Source organism: Pelobates fuscus, chromosome 2 (assembly GCF_036172605.1).
Source record: "Pelobates fuscus isolate aPelFus1 chromosome 2, aPelFus1.pri, whole genome shotgun sequence".
Taxonomy (NCBI): Eukaryota; Metazoa; Chordata; class Amphibia; order Anura; family Pelobatidae; genus Pelobates; species Pelobates fuscus.
In genome coordinates this window covers 386,351,539-386,375,251 of record NC_086318.1, presented here as the reverse complement: position 1 = coordinate 386,375,251, position 23,713 = coordinate 386,351,539, and the positions used below count along the sequence as shown (strand labels likewise).

General features: G+C 41.7%; 1 protein-coding gene across 2 annotated transcripts; it reads left to right on the top strand.

Annotated features, from left to right (window-relative positions):
- The first annotated feature begins 67 nt into the window (after positions 1 to 67).
- FAM177B (family with sequence similarity 177 member B) lies at positions 68 to 22,572 on the top strand. Of its 2 annotated transcripts, none has more exons than XM_063441426.1 (6): positions 68 to 153; positions 3,246 to 3,289; positions 5,070 to 5,210; positions 11,409 to 11,475; positions 19,288 to 19,385; positions 21,695 to 22,572. In XM_063441426.1, the coding sequence occupies exons 2-6, from the start codon at positions 3,266 to 3,268 to the stop codon at positions 21,875 to 21,877; spliced, it is 513 nt and encodes a 170-aa protein (XP_063297496.1). In that variant the 5' UTR covers positions 68 to 153; positions 3,246 to 3,265; the 3' UTR covers positions 21,878 to 22,572. The 2 variants fall into 2 exon arrangements, with proteins under 2 accessions (XP_063297496.1, XP_063297495.1); XM_063441425.1 differs by having other exon boundaries at positions 85 to 270.
- The last annotated feature ends 1,141 nt before the right edge of the window (positions 22,573 to 23,713 follow it).

The following is a 23,713-nucleotide window of genomic DNA, read 5'->3' as shown; positions in this document are numbered from 1 at the left end:
AAAGCAGTACTGCCCTGAAACCAAACAAAGCAAGCCAGTGTCAACCTTCCATCCGCTTGCACACTCCACTAGCTATAAGGACGGAGACACAGACTGACATAGAACAATATATACAAGCTGCACTACAACCCTAACCATCGAATTACTAGGCAGGTAAAGATTTATAAACCATGATTAGTGCTTATTAACCTTTTTTTCTGCCTTTGACGTCTTCAATACAATGTGAAAACCTAAATTATTTGTAACAAGATCATAGATTCTTGATAACAGGTGAGCTTTACGTTTTATTTAAACCCTTTTCCTTTTATTTTACTATTGTATTATAGCAATCATGTTATGATATGTGTAATGGGTTTTTGTGCCCTGTTCCTATTTACTTTCTGAGTGTGCTATGATGTCACCCCTGCTACCTGTATTTAATTTGATCAGAGGTAATTCTTCCTTCTTTTCGTGAGCTCTGTGCTTTTGTGTTGTTAATTTTGCAGTTCATAACATTTTTCCAGAAATATTATGCTTTACATGAAGATTTTCCATGGCAAAATCAGCTTTCTATTGCGGGACCACAAATCCAGTCTAGAGATATTGGAAACCAGACGTGTTTTTTTTTCTTTGTTTTGTTTTTTTTATCTCTGCTATTCTGGACTTAAAGAGCTCTAAGCTACATAACTACTACAGCATGATTCACAAGGATTTCCAAGTATATGCAGACTCATACATTTTTTCTAAAATCTTTTATGTTTTTATTGAGTTTTTCAGCATTGTTCAAGAAAAAGACTGATCACGTAAGGTCTCGGTTAGTAGGATGGTACAGCATGTCAAACTTTTTGTGAAGGCGTTGTCTTTGTTATGCAGTGGCTTATGGTATATAGTTACATTTTTGGCATTAACCATAGAGTAAGAGCCAAAGTAAAGGAACACTATAGAGTCTGGAACACAAGCATGTATTCCTGATCCTATAGTGTGAAAACCATAATCTAGCCCCCCTGCTGCTCACCCCTCTGTGACATTAACCACAGAGTGAGAGCCACAGTAACTCAAGTTATGGTCTGAGACCAGAATGCAATCTGTTGAAATTGTGTACAGAATTGAAACTTCTCATCTTCCCTTACCTTTATTGTAATATTATGCACAATTATGTTTGAAGGAACACTATAGGATCAGGAACACAAACATGTATTCCTAACCCTATAGTGTTAAAACCACCATCTAGGCCCCCTGTAGTCCCTTCCCCCTTGCCTCCCTAAATATAGTAACATCTTTCTTGTTTTCAAGTCTGCAGCTGCTGGCTCTGCCTACTTTGCTGACATCATCAGGAGTGATTCTCTGAGCCAATCACAGTGCTTTCCCATAGGATTGGCTGAGACTGTCAAGGAGGCAGATCAGGAGCAGAGCCAGCACAAGCCAAACACAGCCCTGGCCAATCAGCATCTCCTCATAGAGATGCATTGATTCAATGTATCTCTATGAGGAAAGTTCAGGGTCTGCATGCAGAGGGTGGAGACATTGAATGGCAGTGCTGCACAGTGTGCAGAAGTGCCACAGGAACACCTCTAGTAGCCATCTGAAGCCAGTGGAGTTATCCCTAGGGATAAATGTAAGCACTGAATTGTCCGGGAAAACACAGTGTTTACAGCAAAAATCCTGAAGGCAATGATTCTCCTCACCAGAACAAATGCAATAAGCTATAGTTGTCCTGGTGACCATAGTGTCCCTTTAACCTGTATCAGTAGTCCATGTTTTTATTAATATATATTCTCTCTACATGGATAATCCATAAATCGAGGTAGGTGGTTCTTTCAGGACTTGTTTGGAAATCTCTACATGATCAACCTTTGTGACACGCTCTTAGTAAAAAAAAAAAAAAAAACTCTGCGGATTAATAATACATTCACCCAAAAATTATTGCCCACATTATTACCTCTAAACTCACCCCAATTTATGTTTCAGCAAATAAACCTCACTAGGATGTTTTATTAACCTTATATCTGTTGATGAATCATGTTGTTCCCTTCAGAAACAACAGTCTGATTTATATTGTAGAATGTAGAATAATTAGAATGTAATAAACCATTAATCCTGGATCATTATTGGTCTTTTGAGGATTGATTTAAGAAACTGTTCTCCATGACTCGGTTTGCAAAGAGATCCTATGAAGTTAAGATGTTCAAAAATTATTTTCATTGGATTGTCTAATTAATGCTCCAGGGTCTAGACAATCTGAGGAGTCTACCAGTTTCTAGATGTATTTGAAGGCTGGAGAAGGTAGCAGGGGGCCCTAGCATACTTCAGCAGGATGTGCATTAAGATGCCTGTTGAAGTGGAGGAGTGAGTTAAGGGATGGATTTATGACAGACCTTTACACTATGTGGGTTTGTACATAGTGACCCACAGGGTTATTTCCCAGGAGAGTGCCGTATTTGGGTTTGACATTCCTCCATCACAAGTCCAGTGCAATTCTGCCCGATTATAATGAGTATGTCTGATGTCGCTGGAAGTGTTTACAAGTGATCACAGATATAACAGGTGTCAGAAGAGTTGCGGAATACAGTCTGTGTCTCTTGGGCATGCACAGATGTCTGTGAATAATCTGATATGCTGTGCAGATCACACTGTTTGGGGCTGCAGTGATATGTGATTTCGTGCCACTCCAGCAGCCTCCACCTGTCAAACCCATATATATCGCATGGGTTGCAATAAACAAAGATATGTGAGTTTATTGCACAAAAAAGCCACTCATTTGTACCTGCCCGCCAGGCCGAAAGTTGCCAGCCCTCCCTGGTCACGTCAGTGTTAATTTTGGCAGCAAATGTCAATTTGGTTTTAGTCTTTCGACTAAAAAGCCATTTTAGTTTTAGTCGTATTTTTGTCATCTGAATTGTTTTAGTCGACTAAATCTCAAAATTTTTAGTTGACTAAATTTGTTAGTCGACAAAAATTAACACAGGGCGCAGTTAATACATTGAGTTCATGTCTGACAATTATCTGACAAGGACACAAACTCAACATCACTAGTATTTAAATGAATTGATCTCTTTAGTTGCTCTATTGAACCTGCAAAACTTGTTTATTCCTTAGCTCAAAGTTTTCTTAATACCGATTTAAACCGTGTTATCATGGTTATCTATGTACTCCTGTTACATGTTCCTATTTGCTCCCCTGCTAGGGGAAGGTCCATATGGCTTTCTCATTGTAATCCAGTCTCACATCTTGAAATTCTTGTTTTTCTTCCTTCGTTCTTTCATTAGAATCGCACGAAGTGGCTAACATGTCAGACCATGATATAGCACTGGTAAGTAACTATGATTAACACATAGATACAATGTTTGTTTTACTGCAGGATTTTACTTTTTATTAATACATATAAATATAAAGAATGACTGATAAGCTAAGAGATGGAATCAGCAATAGAGAAGGTCTGCTTTTTCTAATAAACAATAGAGTGGTGCCCACTTGCTGTACTCTAATTCAGTCACTATGTGTCAGTCCTCTGCAATGCCAATAGTAAACAGGGTGCTTGCTATATTGCAATGCAGAGCTCTATCTGTCTGTCGAGTTATCTATGTAGATTTATTTGATGCACACTGTCCAAGCTCTGTTAACAGAGTGCCACTTGAGCCACCTTTCCTTTCAGAGTCTTGATATACCTATTTTTTATTTTGTGTAGAGCCTAGTGTTGCCTCTACCTCCTTTAGAGCTATGCCACCTCCTCATTTTTGCAGAGCCTAGTGTTTCCTTCACCCTCATCAGAGGCTTGTGCTGCCTAATTATTGTCTAACATCAAACAGTCTGCAGATACGTCCTCCCTAGTGCAATACTTAGTGCTGCCTCCCCAACATAAGATACATGCAATGTCTAATAACTGCTTGTAGAGCTGAGTCTTTGACTCATACAAAATCTACTGCTGAATTCTCTTCTATGGACCTTACGATTCCTAATATCTTCATGCGGAGCCTGGTGATGCTTCCTTCCCACCTATACAGCCTGAGGCTGCCTCTTTCAGCTAGTGCGACAAATTATTGTGGAAGCTGATGTTATGGACTGAATGCTTGCTTTTTCCAACATAATACTGTCATAATAATAACAGGAAAACAAATTAGCTTGTACCATGTATATGTTAGAATTTTGCAAATTTTTGTAATATTCATTATTTTTAGTGTTGCCACTTTCTCATTTTTTCAGGTTGTTTAATCAATTCTATGTTCTGTCATGCAGTGCTTGAAAGGGCTATCCAGCTGTGTGCAGAATTCATGTGTCCCCAGTGGGAAATCTATTAACCTATTACATCCTGGGTCCCAAAACAACCACAGTGATTATTAGTTTATCGATTTGACTGTGGGAATACATTAATTCCTCTTAATGCAGGATAAATTGACATAAAAACTTAAAAGATCACTCTACCATTGGGAAACAAACATGTTTTAGTGCCCCTGTCCCTAGATAGATTCAGGGCCATCCCCATCTGCAATAAAAATAATTAACAAAAAATAAAAATAAATTCAGTGCCGAGACTCCTCTGTCGGTCCAGTACTCTACTCCTTATTGAGGAGCACTGGGGACCTAATGGCATGCAGGGCTTACACTGCTCAAGCAACCAATGTTTCTCATAGAAATGCATTGAATAAAATGCTTTCCTTTGAGCTGCAACATCACATGAACAGTTTTACTCAGTACAGCAGAAGCGCCTCTAGTGACTTTGTGGAAGACCGCAGTAGAGGTGTATTAAACCAGTTTCCAGCAAACTGCACTGTTTTACATTGCAGGGTTAAAATGACTGGACCACGGTACCCAGACTACTTCATTGAGATCAAGTGGTCAATGGGACTTTAGTGGTGCTTTAACCCCTTAAGGACACATGACATGTGTGACATGTCATGATTCCCTTTTATTCCAGAAGTTTGGTCCTTAAGGGGTTAATATACAGTAGGACTAGTAATCTGATGGTTCAGTGCAATGTCTACATTGATGATGCATCATTAGCTGGAGTTTCTCCTCTTCCTCATACATCTGATCAAAGTTTGCTCTGTTCCCTAACTCACTCCAGTTATTTCCAATTTATATTTTTCCATCAGAAAGAACTTGAAGATGTGGAGAAACACAGAGTTCCAAGGAGAATAATTCACTTTGCTAGTGGAGAAACCATTGAGGAATATAGCACAGAAGAAGAGGAAGAAGACGAAGAGGAACATGTTGACTTTAAAAGTGTGGACACGGTTAGCCGCACTATCCCGTCTAGTTATTCGTTGGTGAAATTTCATGCAGTTGTTACATGGGAGTGGAGTGGTTTTCTGATAGTAGCATATGAGGCAGTTAATATGTGGCCAAAGTTAAATGAAACCAGTTAAACATCTGTTGTTCTACAAGCTCTATGTATGTTAGCCAGGGAATGGAATGCCTAATCTTAAAGAAACACAAAATTAATTATTAACTACTCATTGATATGTGCTGAGTTGCAAAATATGTTTTTCCCAGCAATACGATTTTTTGTGTGCAAAATTTAGTCAAATATAGACCAGCTGTGTCTAGAGCTTACTTAATGAAGTGGTCTGGGTGCAATGTCCCTGTCCCACTTAGTCTTGCAATATAAAACGTTTTTAGCGGAGTTTAGCGGAATCTGGGTCGCTTAATGACGCTGGATGTCCTTATGCTCTGCACATCCACCTGATGGATGACATCAGAGGAGGTGGAGCGATGACCCAATGCAGAGGGAGATCTGCACTGGAATCTGGTTGTTTTTGTCTTCCCCCAAGCCCCTGTTGTGTGTTTCTTTGTCCCTCCCAACCCTTTTTGTATGTCTCTTTCACTCCCAAGCACCTTTGTGATCTCTACACTCCTGCTTACCTCTATTTTGTAGTGTGCCCAAGCGGATCACAGTAAGGGATCTTCTTTATCCTCTACCCAGTCTGAGAGGAAGCTGTTTGTTGCTCCCTGTGGCGAAGTGCCTGGCAGCCCGACTGGGTACCTCCGCCAATCGCGCTTTCTAGCAGTCGCCGAGTACCATAAGCACCGCACCAGACACCATAAGCACTGTAGCCCCCTTTAGCCACCACAGCTTGGCTGGAGTCTCGGCATCCCTTCCCACCCTGGACCAACACCTGGATCCAGCTCCCAGTGGGAAGACCTCTCCTCCAAGAGAGTATCGCAGTATAGCCAGTAAAAGAGCAAGTATGGCTGTTCCCCACACACATAAGCCGAGGCTTAATGCTGGGAAGTAATCTGGTTTATTGGAGGCCACACACAGTCTTTTATGCAAAAGTCCCTGCAAGGGGTTTCCAATACAAAATTACAGGGAATCCCTCCCAGGATCCTCTGTGCCGGAGAGATGATTACCTGAGCAAACACTCATGATTTAATTATCTCACAGAAAATGTAACAATTTATAAAATGACCCAAAATACACATAAAATACACAAACCCCCCCCACAAAAGTCACATTCCCTGACAGGAAAACCAAAGAAAAGGTTGCGCCAATGAGATAAATAAAATAGATAAAAAAATAAAAAAATAATAAAAATAAATAGAAATAAAATAAAATAAAAATAATAATAAGTACGTTCCAATGAGTATCAGGAGATCGGATGAATATAGTCAATAATTCCGCTGTGGGGGTGATTTCTCTTGTTGTAGTAGTTCACACCGTCTCGTGATATGGAAAACACAAGAAGAGAGGACCAATCGTGCGGAGTGTATACAGTTTTAGAAGCAGTATTAAAACATATATATTGCACTCACATTTAGATGAGCTATAGCCAGCTCAGGGTTTGTAGGCATATAGCGGAATAATCCCCGCTACAGGATGTGATGGTGCTTGTCCTCCAGGGGTTTTGTCCAACTCTCAGAAGAAGAAGGAGATAAAAACAGCAGATAGTGCTCTCTGATAATATATATGAGGTAGTGAATAAAATGAGATAAATATACTCACAAGAGAAGTGCAGGTCACACTGCACTTTAAAGATAGCGTTAGTGGTATAATCCCCACTTCAGGATGTATGGTATAAAAATGCCAGGAAAAAGTTGAAATAGTAAAAATTATAGTAGTGTGCAAAAAATGATAATGGTACAAATATCTAACCAAAAAATCATTTATTTTATAAATAACACAATATAAATATTTATTTATATTTAGTTATTTATAAAATAAATGATTTTTTGGTTAGATATTTGTACCATTATTTATTTATATTGTGTTATTTATAAAATAAATGATTTTTTGGTTAGATATTTGTACCATTATCATTTTTGAGGCTGCCTGGCCGTGCCGGTATTGCAGTAATACCGGCAATACAAATGTAGGTATTTTTCTCAGAATAAGTGGAGATTACTCTGCAATACCAGCACCGGCCAGTAGGGGTCACTGTGTGTGGAGAGAGGCAGGGATAGAAAGTGACAGCATATCCCCATAGACATATAATACCTAGATGCCGTATTGACCTCGGGGGGCCATGAAATGCAGGCGCCATTTTGGGCCGGTCACCCGGTGTGGTATTATATGTCTATGTATTAGGACTTCTGTCCCTAATTTTTTTTAATTTACTTTGACTTAGTGACAAATCTCACTTTAGTAAATAGTGATGTGGTTGTTTGATTTCTCCTATTCTCTTTATGCTATCTCCATGCGGACTTCAAAGTGCAAAAGACAGAGATGTAGATATCTACATTTTATTTTGCACAGTTCCAAAATCCATATTAGTTAAAAATAGGTGAAAAGTAAATACATTACAAATCAGGCAAAGATCCAGTACCACTTTAAAACATGTATATTATGATGATGGATAGTTGAGTTAGTTCACTAAACTTTTAATTTTAGCAAACCTAAATCCAAATGCAACGCATAGTTTCAATCTGGAAATTCAAATAATTTCAATGTATTGAGTAAACTTAGTCGATAACGTAAATAATCACAGAGGTCTTAAAGCAGCAAATGTCAGTAAATTTTATTTAATATCCCAGGATTAAACATCATGCTACTGGATCTATACACCCTCCGGGTGGATTTTAAGACTAACCGTGTTTACTTTGAGGACCTTGCTCTGCAGATCATAGACGTATATATTCTATATATGTCTATGCTGCAGATCCCACTGTGACCGATCCAAGATGGTGGCCCCGCGGCAAATCAGCGCCAATAGGAAGTAGCGGTCAATGCGGCGTCTAGGTATTATATATCTATATATATCCCTGCCTCTCTCTACTACTCACTGATCCGTGGGGAGCAGCAACACAGCACAGAGTCCAGACAGCAGCTCTACAGCTCAGGTAAGTGAGAAATAGGGGGAAAGGCAGCAGGGACACATGGGGACACTGAGACACTAGGGGACACGTGGACACTGAGACACTAGGGGACACTGACACTAGGGAACATATGTGGACACTGAGACACTAGGGGACACATACACTAGGAGACCTGGGAACACTGAGACACTTGGGGACACTGAGACACATGGGGATGCTGAGACACATGGGGATGCTGTTTCTCCCAGTGTCCCCATGTCCCCCATCCAGTGTCGCTAGTGTCTCAGTGTCCCCAAGTCTCCCAGTGTCTGTGTCCCATGTCTCTCCGTGTGCCTAGTGTCCCCATGTGTCCCAGTGTCCCCATGTCTATGTCCACAACTGTCCCCATGTCTCCCAGTGTCCACAAGTGTCTGTCACCCAGCCAGTGTCCCCTAGTCTCCCAGTGTCCCCTAGTCTCCAAGTGTCTGTGTTCCCATGTCTCTGTGTCCCTAGTGTCTTAGTGTCCCCAAATGTTTCAGTGTCCCCATGTCTCCCAGTGTCTGTGTCCCTAGTGTCTCAGTGTGCCTAGTGTCCCCATGTCTCCCAGTGTCCCTATATGTCCCAGTGTCCCCATGTCTATGTCCACAACTGTCCCCATGTCTCCCAGTGTCCCCAAGTGTCTGTCTCCCAGCCAGTGTCCCCTAGTCTCCCAGTGTCTATGGTCCCATGTCTCTGTGTCCCTAGTGTCTTAGTGTCCCCAAATGTTTCAATGTCCCCATGTCTCCCAGTGTCTGTGTCCCCATTTCTCCCAGTTTCCCTAAATGTCTCAGTGTCCTCATGTCTCCCAGTGTCACCGGGTCTCTCAGTGTCCCCAGGTCTCTGTGCCCCCGGGTCTCTGTGCCCCCGGGTCTCTGTGCCCCCGGGTCTCTGTGCCCCCGGGTCTCTGTGCCCCCGGGTCTCTCAGTGTACCCGGGTCTCTCAGTGTCCCCATGTCTCTCAGTGTCCCCATGTCTCTCAGTGTCCACATGTCTCTTAGTGTCCCAAGTATCCTAGTGACATGGGGACACACTGAGACACTGGGAGAAATGGGGACGCTGGGAGACTAGGGGACTGGGCGACATGGGGACACTGACACTGTGATAAATAGGGACACCGAGACACTGGGAGCAATCCATCTACACAGCAGAATCAAACTGTGAGTAGTTGGTTGGTGATTTTACAGAATTTTCTCTGATGTCACTCCTTGTGATTATACAAATGATTAAGGTGGCAACCCTAACTACTCTTCATATACTCTTGCTTAAAGTAGCACTATAGGGTCAGGAACACAATCATGTATTTCTGACCCTATTATGTTAAAACCACCACCCTGGCCCCTTCTTGCCTCCCTAAGTATAGTAAAATATAACTTGTATTCAAGTCTGCAGCTGCTGGCTCTGCCTCTGAACTGACTGTCTGCTGACATCATCAGAAGTGGTGGTCTGAGCAAATTACAATACTTCCCCATAGGATTGGCTGAGACTGTCAACTAGGCAGATCAGGGGCAGAGCCAACACAAGTCATAGCCCTGGCCAATCAGCCTCTCCTCATAAAGATAAATTGTATCAATGCATCTCTATGAGGAAAGTTCAGTGTCTGCATGCCGAGGGTGGAGACACTGAATGGCAGTGCTGCACACTAGGTACTGCCCCAGGAAGCACCTCTAGCAGCCATCTAAGGAGTAGCCAGTGGAGTTATTTTCTCTGAAAAGACAGTGTTTACTGCAAAAGGCCTGAATGGAATGATTTTACTTACCAGAACAAATACAATAAGCTGTAGTTGTTCTGCTGACTATAGTGTCCCTTTAAGTTTGGAAGCTTCAGAGGGATGTATGGGAACAAAACTTGTGTGGACTGGCTGACAATAAAATTAGTTTAGGTAATGCAGACGTTGGTCTCTCTAACACTGTGGCCTGTCCCCATTCTTCTACACTCACTACATACACCTTTTATCTGTCTCAGACTATATACCAGGAACTTCTGCCTGCTAGTAAGAAGATAAGGAGACAAGTGGACTAGCGAGTGCTAGGGGACAGTCCTTAGAAAGCATGGAGTGAGCGCATCATTAGACGCATTTATGTCAAGCTCCGGGTGCTGCCTGCATAGTATGCCCTTAGTTGGACAGCCTGCATGAATGGCGGGCAGCCTGACATGTATTCATGCCAGGCTGTCCTTCAAATTCTTTGGACAGACATGCCCCCTTTTTGGGTATGTTCTCCCCTTTTGGCAGGTCTGGTCACGTGATTCGCACCAGTGGCCCACCCTTTTACCCCGCCCATTGACTTCCTGCTTCACTGGACACTGCTGTTAGAGGATATGGATTTACTTGAAAGATGAAAGCATACATTAGAGAGAGATTAGCAAAGAGTATGTGTTTTCTTATAGCTGCATCCTATGAGTTTCTCTCCAGCACCATCTCCATCAGATACATGACGCTTGGGAGGTATGACTGTGTTAGTGTTTTTGGTCGATAAGATTCCATAATTAGGCCCATCATAATTGTCAGCACCAGGCCCACTGTGCTCTTAATCCGGCCCTGCCCTCAGTGAATACTATCCTAGTAACCAACTTTTCTACCCTACCCTTCCCTTTTGTGTCACTATACCCCACTCCCTCTAGCATGTAAGCTCATTGAGCAGGACCCTCATCCCCTCTGTTCCTGTGTGTCCAACTTGTCTGTTTACAAATACGTGTCTGTTAGTTCATCCATTGTTCAGCATTGCGGAATTAGTTGGCATTTTATAAATAATAGTAATAATTAGTTATGAGATGCCAGCTTAGGCCATGGTTTTAGATGAAGAAAAGAGAGACATACAATGGTAAACATTTTTTTTTATTTCCTTTTTTTTTAAATGTATTTAAAAAATAGTTCAGAAATCCACCATATTTTTAATAGGTTCATTGATTTTTTACTAAACTGTCATCATGGTGATTTCACCAGCAACTTAGTTTAGAAAAAAAATTGTTGAAAAGTTAAAAATAAAAAATTGCAGTTGAAGACATTTTTTAAATCAGTGATCTTGTCCTACTATTTTTAAGTTTGTTTTTGACTGACAAATCACTGTTTAGTGGATATACCCCATTGCGTACATCGCCTGTTTTTCCAACGTATAATTGAATGTTGATATTATGTTTTACTTGCTATTGTTTGATCTCTTACAGACACAGATGACCTGGGGAACCTACACAAAATTCTGGGTGCTTCGAGTTGCTACATATGTCTTCTTTAGTAAGTTATCAGGGCAAACAAGATCAAATTAAATCCTATAGGTTTGTCTGTGGACATCAAAAACAAAAAAAAAAAACAGTTTATGACAGTTGTTGGCTCCTTTTTTTTCCCCCTTTCAGTTTATATGAATTTCATTGTTGGATCATTACAGAAGTCTGTTATGTTTCAAGAACTTCCAACAGCTGATAGTCAAAGGGTGTCAGGATTACTAGTTGATCCAGCACGCAGAAATAGTATCACACCTAGGACTAAGGATAACGTCTAACCGGACCTTAGAATGGCCGGACTTAACGTACCCAAGAATAGTCAAAATACTTGCCGAGGTCAGGGATACAGAATGAGACACAACGATGAGGGTGTCGGGACAGGGATCCAACACGCAGAGTACAAACAGTAGCCAGATACGTATACCGGACCTTAGAATGGCCGGACTAACGTAAGTAGTACAGTATAGAATGGTCAAAGACAAGCCGAGGTCGAGGGTAACAGAAGACAGGTAAGCGAGAGACAAGCCGAATCAAGGGTAACAGAGATAAGCAGAGTAAGGTAAACAAGCCGGGTCAAAACCAAAAGGGATAATAGAATACACAAGCACTGAGTGACTAGAACAAGCTAGAACCACGACAGGGCAATGAGCTAATGAAAGAAGCTCTGTTAAATACCCTGTTCAGAGCAGTAACCACGCCTCCAAGGCGTCCTGATTGGTCCTGCAGCCATTGACTGACAGGTTGTTCCGGGGGAGTGTCTTGATGACTACTTCCTGCCTAGATGCTGTAAAAGGCAGTCACTCCCTCGCGGCCGGCCGAGCATGACCGGATAGACCGCGGGGAAGGGAGCCATCAGACCGTCTGGATGGAGGAACAGCTAAGTCTCTACCTCTTTCGGAGGTAGAGACCACAGGTACCCTGACAGTACCCCCCCTCTCAGATACGCCCACCGGGCGGAATGAACCGGGACGAGATGGGAAGCGAGAGTGATACGCCCTGCGGAGACGGGGAGCATGAACATCCTCCTGAGGTACCCAACTCCTCTCCTCAGGACCATATCCCTTCCAATCAACCAGATATTGTACTCTCCCCCGGGAGATTCGAGAATCAATAATAGAGTTAACCTCATACTCCTCCTGACCCTCCACCTGAACGGGGCGAGGAGGGGCTATTGTGGAGGAAAATCTGTTACATATGAGTGGTTTCAGCAATGAAACGTGAAACGAGTTTGGGATGCGTAAGGTATTAGGAAGAGCTAAACGATACGCAACTGGATTGATACGGGTCAGCACCCTGTAGGGTCCAATATAACGAGGAGCGAACTTCATGGAGGGCACTTTTAAACGGATGTTCCTCGTGCTCAGCCATACCCTATCACCTGGAACAAAGACCGGAGCCGCCCTTCTACGTTTATCAGCGTGTTTCTTGACCAACATAGAGTTGTGCACAAGGATTTGTCGAGTTTGACCTCACAACTTCCTCAAATTGGCAACATGAACATCAACCGACGGCACCCCCTGGGAAGGGGAATCCGAAGGAAGAATAGACGGATGAAAACCATAATTCATGAAGAAGGGGCTTGAATGAGTAGAATCGCAAACGAGATTGTTGTGTGCAAACTCCGCCCAAGGAATCAAACCGACCCAATCATCCTGGTGTTCAGAAACAAAGCATCGTAAATATTGTTCGATTTTCTGGTTGGTACGTTCAGCAGCTCCGTTAGACTGAGGATGATAGGCAGAAGAAAAGTTTAATTTAATTCCAAGTTGAGAACAGAAGGACCTCCAAAAGCGGGAAACAAATTGGGAGCCTCTGTCCGATACAATTTGAGAGGGAATCCCATGTAGGCGAAAAATCTCCTTAGCGAATATCTCTGCCAATTCGGGAGAAGACGGGAGTTTAGGCAGGGGAATGAAGTGTGCCATCTTAGTAAACCTGTCAACCACGGTGAGGATAACAGTCTGTCTTTTAGAGATAGGTAGATCGACAATAAAGTCCATGGCCAAACAGGACCATGGTTTTTCTGGAACCTCCAAGGGGTGCAGGAATCCACATGGAAGCGTATGGGGTTGTTTGGTTTTAGTACAAACTTCACATGCAGCGATGAACTCCTCAATATCCCTCCGTAAAGCAGGCCACCAGAAGTCCTTAGAGATCAACGCGTAAGTTTTGCGAATACCAGGATGTCCCGCCATCTTGCTATTATGTAAACACTGTAAAAGTTCCAGTTGAAGAGCAGGAGGAACGAAATGACGGCCCGCAGGAGTCTGTTTAGGTGCTAGATGTTGCAACTTAATGATCTCGGCCAGTAATGGAGAATGAATCCTGAGATTCGTATTAGCAATGATATTGCATTTCGGAACTATAGAAGAAAGAACTGGTTCAGGTACAGTAGAAGGTTCATATTGGCGAGATAATGCATCGGCTTTAGAGTTTTTAGAACCAGGTCTGTAAGTCAGTACATAATTGAAGTGAGTCAGGAATAAGGACCAACGAGCTTGTCTAGAGGATAAGCGCTTAGCCTCCCCAATATAGGACAAGTTTTTGTGGTCCGTCAAAATCGTAATAGGGTGTAGGGTCCCCTCCAACAAATGTCTCCACTCCTTTAAGGCTTTAATGACTGCTAACAGTTCCCTTTCCCCGATGTCATATCTGCTCTCAGGCCCAGAAAATTTCTTAGAGAAAAAACCACAAGGGTGTAACGGTTTATCCACCCCTAACCTTTGAGACAGAACAGCCCCAACTGCTGTCTCAGAGGCATCGACCTCGAGCAAGAAAGGCAGAGTCGTATCAGGATGGACTAGAATGGGAGCCGAGGCAAAAAGTTCCTTGAGAGTCTTGAAAGCACCAAGAGCTTCCTTAGACCAGAACTTAGTATCAGCCCCTTGTTTGGTCATATTGGTAATAGGCGCAATGATAGAGGAGTACCCTTTAATGAAGCGCCTATAGTAGTTGGAAAAACCAATAAACCTTTGGATAGCCTTGAGTCCTTTGGGCAAGGGCCAGTCTAAAATAGATTGGAGTTTTACAGGATCCATTTTAAAACCCTCCCCAGAAATCACGTATCCAAGAAAGTCTACCTGAGACTGATCAAAACTGCACTTTTCCAATTTGCAATATAGACCATGTTGCAGCAGCTTGTGTAATACCTTTCTGACCTGTCTATGGTGAGTCTCAATCTCCTTAGAGTGTATTAGTATGTCGTCCAGGTAAACAATAACACAATCATGCTGAAACTCCCTAAGTACCTCATTAATCAAATCTTGAAATACTGCAGGAGCATTGCATAGTCCAAATGGCATAACAGTGTATTCGTAATGGCCATACCGGGTATTGAATGCCGTCATCCACTCGTGACCTTGCTGGATTCTCACCAAATTGTAAGCCCCTCTGAGATCTAACTTGGTGAAGATTTTGGAGCCCTTAAGACGATCAAATAACTCGGTAATCAGTGGGATAGGATAGGCATTTCTGACAGTTATTTTATTCAAGCCTCGGTAATCGATACAAGGTCTCAGCGTGCCATCCTTCTTCTTAATGAAAAAGAACCCAGCCCCGGCCGGAGAAGAAGACCTCCTGATGAATCCCTTTTCTAAATTCTCCCGAATATACTCCTCTAGAACCGAGTTTTCCTGAACAGACAAAGGATATACATGGCCCCTCGGAGGCATAGTGCCGGGTAGCAGCTTAATCTTACAGTCAAATGACCTGTGTGGAGGCAAAGAATCGGCATTCTTCTTGTCAAACACTGCCCTTAAGTCTAGGTAAAGGTCTGGTATTTGTCTTTCTGTGGACTGAGTAGGATTCTCCGGTATGTTAATATTAGCTAATGGAGAAACCTTGCACAAACACCGATCCTGGCAGCCCTGGCCCCACGAGAGTATCTCTCCTAACTCCCAATCGATAATAGGGTTATGTTTTTTCAACCATGGGTACCCCAGAACTATGGGAACGGAAGGAGACGAAATGAGCAGAAGAGATAAATTCTCCACGTGTAGGATACCAACATTTAAATCAATGGGTACGGTCTCACGAAAGATAACAGGGTCTAGTAGTGGTCTACCATCTATGGCCTCAACGGCCAAAGGTGTCTCCCTTAGCTGGGATGGAAAATTGTTCTTACTAGCAAAGGCTTGGTCGATAAAATTCTCAGCAGCACCGGAATCTATCAATGCCATAGCCCTTACTACTTCCTTCCCCCAAGTTAAGGAAACTGGTAGCAGAAGCCTGTGATCCTTATAATTAGGAGTAGAGGACAAAATAGAAACACCCAAGGCCTGTCCTCTAGAGGGACTTAGGTGCGAGCGTTTCCCGGGCGGTTAGAACAGTTCGAGAGTAAATGACCCTTGGCTCCACAATACATACACAAACCCTCTCTTCTGTGCTGTCTTTCCTCCTCAGAGAGGTGGGTATACCCTATCTGCATAGGTTCAGTAAGCAAAGATATCGTGGAGTCAGGACTTGGAAAAGCAGGAGCTAACCTAAACGAAGGTCTCTGGTTCCTCTCTCGAGTGTTCTGTCTCTCTCTTAGACGTTCATCTATACGAGAGATGAACAAAATTAAATCCTCTAAATTCTCAGGGAGTTCTCTGGTAGCAACCTCATCAAGGATTACATCAGATAGGCCATTCAAAAATACATCCATATACGCCTGCTCATTCCACTTGATTTCTGCCGCCAGAGACCTGAACTCTAGTGCATAATCCACCAGTGTTCGGTTCTCCTGTCTCAGGCGCAACAGTAATCTGGCTGCATTAACCTTTCTACCTGGAGGGTCAAATGTTCTTCTAAAAGCAGCTACAAATGCGTTATAGTTATAAACTAATGGGTTATCGTTCTCCCATAGTGGGTTGGCCCATCTCAGAGCTTTCTCAATGAGTAGGGTGATAATAAATCCTACTTTTGCCCTATCTGTAGGATAAGAGCGAGGTTGCAATTCAAAGTGGATACTAATTTGGTTTAAAAAACCACAACACTTCTCAGGAGCCCCACCATAGCGTACTGGGGGGGTAATGCGAGAAGAAGCACCCACTGTGGTTACCTCTAGACCTGAACAGACAGGAGAAACAGGGGTATTACGTATCTCCTCTGATGGGTTATTGGCACAAGCTAATAGAGCCTGTAGCGCAACCGCAATCTGATCCATTCTGTGATCCATGGCTTCAAACCTAGGATCAGGAGCAGCCAGCTGACTGTTTGTACTTGCAGGATCCATTGGCCCTGTCGTAATGTCAGGATCGGGACAGGGATCCAACACGCAGAGTACAAACAGTAGCCAGATACGTATACCGGACCTTAGAATGGCCGGACTAACGTAAGTAGTACAGTATAGAATGGTCAAAGACAAGCCGAGGTCGAGGGTAACAGAAGACAGGTAAGCGAGAGACAAGCCGAATCAAGGGTAACAGAGATAAGCAGAGTAAGGTAAACAAGCCGGGTCAAAACCAAAAGGGATAATAGAATACACAAGCACTGAGTGACTAGAACAAGCTAGAACCACGACAGGGCAATGAGCTAATGAAAGAAGCTCTGTTAAATACCCTGTTCAGAGCAGTAACCACGCCTCCAAGGCGTCCTGATTGGTCCTGCAGCCATTGACTGACAGGTTGTTCCGGGGGAGTGTCCTGATGACTACTTCCTGCCTAGATGCTGTAAAAGGCAGTCACTCCCTCGCGGCCGGCCGAGCATGACCGGATAGACCGCGGGGAAGGGAGCCATCAGACCGTCTGGATGGAGGAACAGCTAAGTCTCTACCTCTTTCGGAGGTAGAGACCACAGGTACCCTGACAGAGGGAAAGCCAAAAGTCAAGAACACAACGATGAGGGAAAGCCAAAAGTCAAGGATACCAGAAATCAGGGTAGTAAAAATAAAGCCAAAGTCAAAAAACAGAATAATACGATCAGGAACACACTCTCGGGTAACCAGCAAAGGGAAACCACGACAGGGCACTGATCAGAAGGCAATCTGGGTTTAAATAACCCTCCTAAAGCAGTAATTCACACAAAAGGATGGTCACTATATGCTCTGAAACACACAAGACACCTTAGGTTAAAGTGGTCCCTAGAGACACTCGTAAGTAATACAAAGAAAAAAAAACAAAAGGAAAAAGTGTGTGTGTAATCACCCAAAGTGATAAATAGTACAACCTGTACAGTAGTCAGTAGAATCTACCATAAGCACCGTATATCTGGTTGAATAAAACACAAATATAGTGCAATACAATAAGCACAAGCGGGGGGTATTGCATTGCACTATATTTGTGTTTTTTTCCACCAGATATACAGTGTTTATGGTAGATTCTGCCGACTACTGTACAGGTTGTACTATTTGTTATCACTTTTGGTGATTCCACACACAATGTTTCCTTTTGTTTTGTTTTTTTGTTTTTTTTTCTTTGTATTACTAAAGCTGTAATTGGCTGTATGTGGCCTCTGACCCCAAAACGTGCGTGCACGTCTACGACGTGATGCGGCACGCACGTAAGCACCATCTTTAATGTGGACAAAGGCTATATCCCCATTAAAACTGGAACCGAAGCGGCCTGCGTCTCTAGGAACGCCAGACGCGCTGGGGACCGGGACGGAAGGAGGTCGGGTAGTGGTCTGCCGTGGGTAAGATAAGTATTTATTATTTCTGTCAGCGTGACTGCTGTTTTTCTGTGCAGCCACGCCGACAGAATCCCGCTGCACCGTGACAAAGGGTCAAAAGGATTGTTTTTGGCAAATGGTCCTTCCTCATATAATGAAATATATGAGAAATCGGAAAAAAGTTCCTGTCCTTACTCATAAGTAACACTGTCAAAGACAGAACACTCGAAAGTAAGAGTTTCAGAAGACAGCTGATATTACCAGGGATGTCCCCAGTAGAGCTAGAATTAGGCATTCCTTGAACTTTAACATTATTTTTCCTTCCGAAATCCTCCATAGTGCTCATCCACACTGATCAAGTGTTGTCATAGCCTGAAGCTTGTCTGAAACTGATTTAATTTGAGCCTTAGTTTTCTGAAGCTGGAGGATGTCTTTAACCCCTTAAGGACCAAACTTCTGGAATAAAAGGGAATCATGACATGTCACACATGTCATGTGTCCTTAAGGGGTTAAGAAGTGGCTTAATGTCCAATTTCAATGGTGGCATTTTATCTTCATCATAAGAAGGAAATGTGAACTGTTCTTCACATACGAAACATCCAATAAGAAACATTTATGGACTCACAGCTGCTGCCATCCTGGGATATGGTTGCCTTTAGACTTGTGGCATAATATTCCCGATATCTCAGGAGCCAGACTTGTGAAGGACTTTACTTTTCTTTGATCAATTCCCCATCCTCACAGCGGTTGATCAAAGACTGAGAGGGTCTGAAACATTTACATTTTCCCCCAAACCCCTAACCTTCAACCCATCCCAATTCCTATAGTCCCAAACCACATAAAGCACATACCCTACAAAACACACCTCTATTAAGTATTGTTATAGAGGTGGTAGTATGACCCAATGAAATACAAATAACTCTAAAAAGAAAGAATAATCGATACTTACTCGTCAAGGTCTTCGTTGAAGATCTTTTATCATTTGCCATAGAAACCACACATTGAAAACAAGAGGCTAAGCTTAATGCAACTGTAAAACAGTGGATTTGGAAAAATTATCCAACTACCCTATAATCACAGCTTGCATATTTTAACCTAAATGTTGTATTTGGCTTCCAACACCCTGTAATACAATATACACTATTTAAATTATAATATATGGATTAGTGTGGTATGTAGTTGCAGTGTGGAATTTCTTATCACTTCTAACACATCATCTATTGTATTTTCATTCTAGCCTGTGACTTTTTAGGTGGGAAGCTGGCATCCCTGTTTGGTTTAAATGCCCCAAAATACCAATATGCCATTGATGAATACAACAGGATGCAAGATGAGGTAAAAATGAAACATTATGTTATATGTTATCCTATAATTCATATTTGCCTTTGTGGGAAATTATTGGGCTTACTATAAATGCAAGATATGCTGACTATCTTTGATTCTATCTACTTCCTTTAAATGGACACTATAGGCACCCAGACCACTTCAGCTCATTGAAGTGTTCTGTGTGCAATGCCCCTGTCCCCTTAACCTTGCAATGTTAATAGTTGTGGGGCACTTCCTGCTTGCTAGGTGACGGGTGAAGTCGGAGGAGGTGGAGCACCAACCTAGTGCTGAAGGAGATCGACGCTGGAATCTGTTGAGTAAAGTAAGGGTTTTTTAACCCTTACAGTATGGGGGAGGAGAAGGAAGTGCAAGCGACACGATAGCATTAGGAATACATATTTGGTATTCTATTGTGTTCTACTAAGTTATGACGAATGATAGAAAATTGCTGAAATGTCTGCAATATACAGAGAACACTCAACAAGAAGTGGATTTTTTTTAATAGATTTTTTAAATTTTTTTTTTACAAATACTGCATTTTGAAGACTGTTTTTTTTTTTTTATCAATCTACCAAGAATGCTTGCAGAAATATGCAACTGAAGCTTTTTGTTGTTGTTGTTTGTTTGTTTTTTTAAATGTATGCAGTAGGTGACTGTTGTCCTTTAATTGTTGTAGTTTGGTTTAAGACCAAATGTAACAGTTTGCCATCATTTCAGCCTGTTCTTTAAAGACCTTATGGCACACTGAATGTCCTGCTGATATAGTTTTGGTAATTCCATACAGCCCTGCAGTCTTAACTGATTTGGTCCATATATTACGGTTCTCTACTGGTCCAAACTTTCAAAGCTCTATTGAGGCCCACATTCTCCACAATGATCCTTCCTAGAATTACGTTATTTACACCCATTCACAATCTGTCCCAAACCAAACCCAAACTTGACCTCTTATTGTCACGTCCCTGAAACAATGGACCTGTTAGGTCATTCTAATTTGGAACAAGGTCTCTAAATAACTAGCTCTTATAACATTATTGGTCCCTAAGAGGTTCACTGGGCAGCATTTAACGCTGCTAAACCAAGACTCTATGTGCTTTGTAAAATATATATATATATATATAAATAAAACCAGAACAAAAACACAGTAAAAGATATTTAAGAAATTTACATTTACAGGGTCACTTACTAAAGTGATAATTCAAAGTGAATTTCAAATTTAAGGCCAAAATATCCAAATTGGAAAAAGTCAGGGCCAGTCAAGGAAAAAGATGCATTTTGCCGCCCCCAACTCAAAAACTGTGTCTTCAACTGTGTGTCTCGTAACCCCCTTTTGAATTTCTTACCCTGCTTATTGTATTTTACCCCTCTTTAGTGTTTACACCCCCTTTGTATGTCTTTTACAACCCCCTTTGTTTGTATTTTACAAACCCCCTTGTGTATCTCTTACTTCCCACAGCCCTTCTGCGTGTCTCTTGTCTCTTTCTTTTCCCCAGCTCCTTTCTGTGGCTCTCTCCCCTCAGCCTGTTTTGTTTCCCCATCCTTTCTTAGGACCAATTTTGTGTCATTTTCCTACCATGCCATAGAATCAAAGATATATAGCAACACACACAACCAGTCACACAGACATAATTATTCAGACACACAGTCACAGAGATATACAGGCACACAATCAAACAAACACAATCATAAAGGCACTGACATACAGGCACACAGTCATACAATCTACACGTACAGGTACACTGTCATACAAACACAGACATACAGTCATACAGACACACACAGAGACAGACACTGCAGACACTGTCAAAAGGAGACATACAGACACTTAGTCATACAGAGACATAGATGCAGGCATACAGAGACATAAAGATGCAGGCATACAGTGACATACAGAACAAGGAATACAGAGACATATGGACACAGTCATACAGAGACATACAGGAATGCAGAGACATACAAAAACAGACATATAGTCACATACAGTTATACCGAACAAGGCATACAGAGACATATGGACACAGCTGCCTGTGCCGCCTTATGGACCTGCTGGTCCTGTACAGTCAACAGAACTACTACACTCAGTTATAGTTGTTCTGGTGGCTACATAGGCCTTACATTTAAAAATCACTTTGAATTTTCATTCTATTCATTTAAACCATTTTTAGAAACCTCAACCTCTACTACAGTGATTATACACTCCATGTCGCAAACAGCCATCACCTTGCATTCCTACGATTTAAAGAGATACCCAACATCCAACTGAATTTGAATCTTTGTATGCCATATATGTTTTACATTACATTTTACTTTTCTTTTGGTAGAGTGATGATGAAGATGGTGAAGATGTCACAGACCAAAAACCAGATAATGCTTTGAACGAGAAGCATATCATAATGTCACAAAGTGTGGAATATGGGACTATTCAGAACCAGGAAACATCTACACACCCAGGAGACATACTTCAGCTTACTGCTGATTCCAAGCATTCTGACAGACCGCTTTGAGAGAAACAGCCTTGCGTACATTCCTTTTTTTTAGCTAAGTATTCCAAACAGCACCATACAATATCTGCAATGGATGGAGACCGTGGGCTTTACGTGCATAAAGGACAATGGACATGGGAACTAAGCACTATACCACTGTGGTGGCCAAAATCTAGCTCTCCTTCCTAGAGCCAACTGTTCAGTGAAGCAAATTCTAGGAGGAGCTGGTGGATTTGTACAAATCTCTGTCTAATCAAATAATGCAATTTTGTGTTGACAGACAACCTCCAACATTTCAACCTGTAACTTATGTTATTTAGATCAATATGGTGGGATTGGGAGACATTTCATTGGGATTGTTGTGTCCTGGTGGATTGCTTGTGTTACAAGGATCCATAGACAGATAGGTAGAAAAAAAAACCTGTAAAGTCCTTTAACTTAAATTCTGCCTATATTTGTTGACCAAAAAAGACACTTTTAATTTTTATTTGAAATTTACATAAAGACTGAAGAAGCAATTACATTTTCCTCGGAACAACATTACCTAATCTGAAAATAATAGTAGTATCCCAGTGTATATACTATAGACCTTAGCTGTACAACCGGGGATAAACATGAATTTCTGTGTGATTGCAGGCAGGTTTGTATACTGATTGAGATGGTAAAGTGTCTCACTATAAACATAATACATTTATATCTTATACCATAATAAAGAACTTGGTGCTCTGCATTGTGATGCTGAGTGAAATGTAAGATTATAATGTCATTTTATAAAGTTGTACAGTTTTATTTTGAGTGGTGGATATGTATCTCATTTCACAGACATGAAAGGAGTTTGTGTGTTTTGTAAGCCCAAGTCTGAATGTATTTTGAAGCACCTGGAATAGTCTCTCCCCATAGAGCACACTTGTTCCGAATTCCGATCTCATTGCAAGCTCAAGTGCTTTATAGGTCTGAAGTGTCCCCTCAATCCAGTTCTACTTACATCTGTTGCACTTTCGCATTCAGGATGAGCACTCTGCCAAAAGATGCCTGAGGTGTGCTCCTGTGAGCTTGAGGATCAGAGAAAGGCCACAAGGCCTGCTTGCATGGGCATACCTTCAACAGCGCCATTCTTGTGTGACACCTAAGGCAATGAAGGGGTTAATTCATTGTGCATGTGGTGCCAATGCCAACTGCACCAAGAATGTGGCTGAATATCTTATCAGATGACTTGCTAAAATCACTACTGAAAAAAAAGAAAATATACGCTAGAACTGAAAAAAATAATATTTTCCTAGGGGTAAACCCGGTGAAGTTTCCATTCATTTCTACCTATCAACACATATACTCTATAAACTCCATACACTGTATACACATATACTCTATAAACTCCATACACTGTATACACATATACTCCATATACTCTATACATCGTATACAAATATTCTCACATATATACTAGAGTGGGAGTTTGAGCGCAGGACTTATCTTTGTGTATTTGTATTCACTTTTGTATCACACAGCTATGTTACAATGCTGCTGCCCACCCCATGTGTTCCCTATTAAGGGTTTTGCCTTGACGTGGCAGGTGGGCTTACATCTAATGGCCATAGGAGTTACTAAATAACCTCTACAAATGTACTCTATACACATATACTCTATACATTGTATACAAACATACTGTATGTACTCTATACACTGTATACACATATACTCTAGGTGTTCTATACACTGTATACACATATACTCTATGTATTCTGTACACTGTATTATTTATTTATAAAATATTTTACCAGGAAAGATACATTGAGATTTCTCTCGTTTTCAAGTATGTCCTGGGTCCACAAATCATTGCATTGTTACAGTTAGAGTACA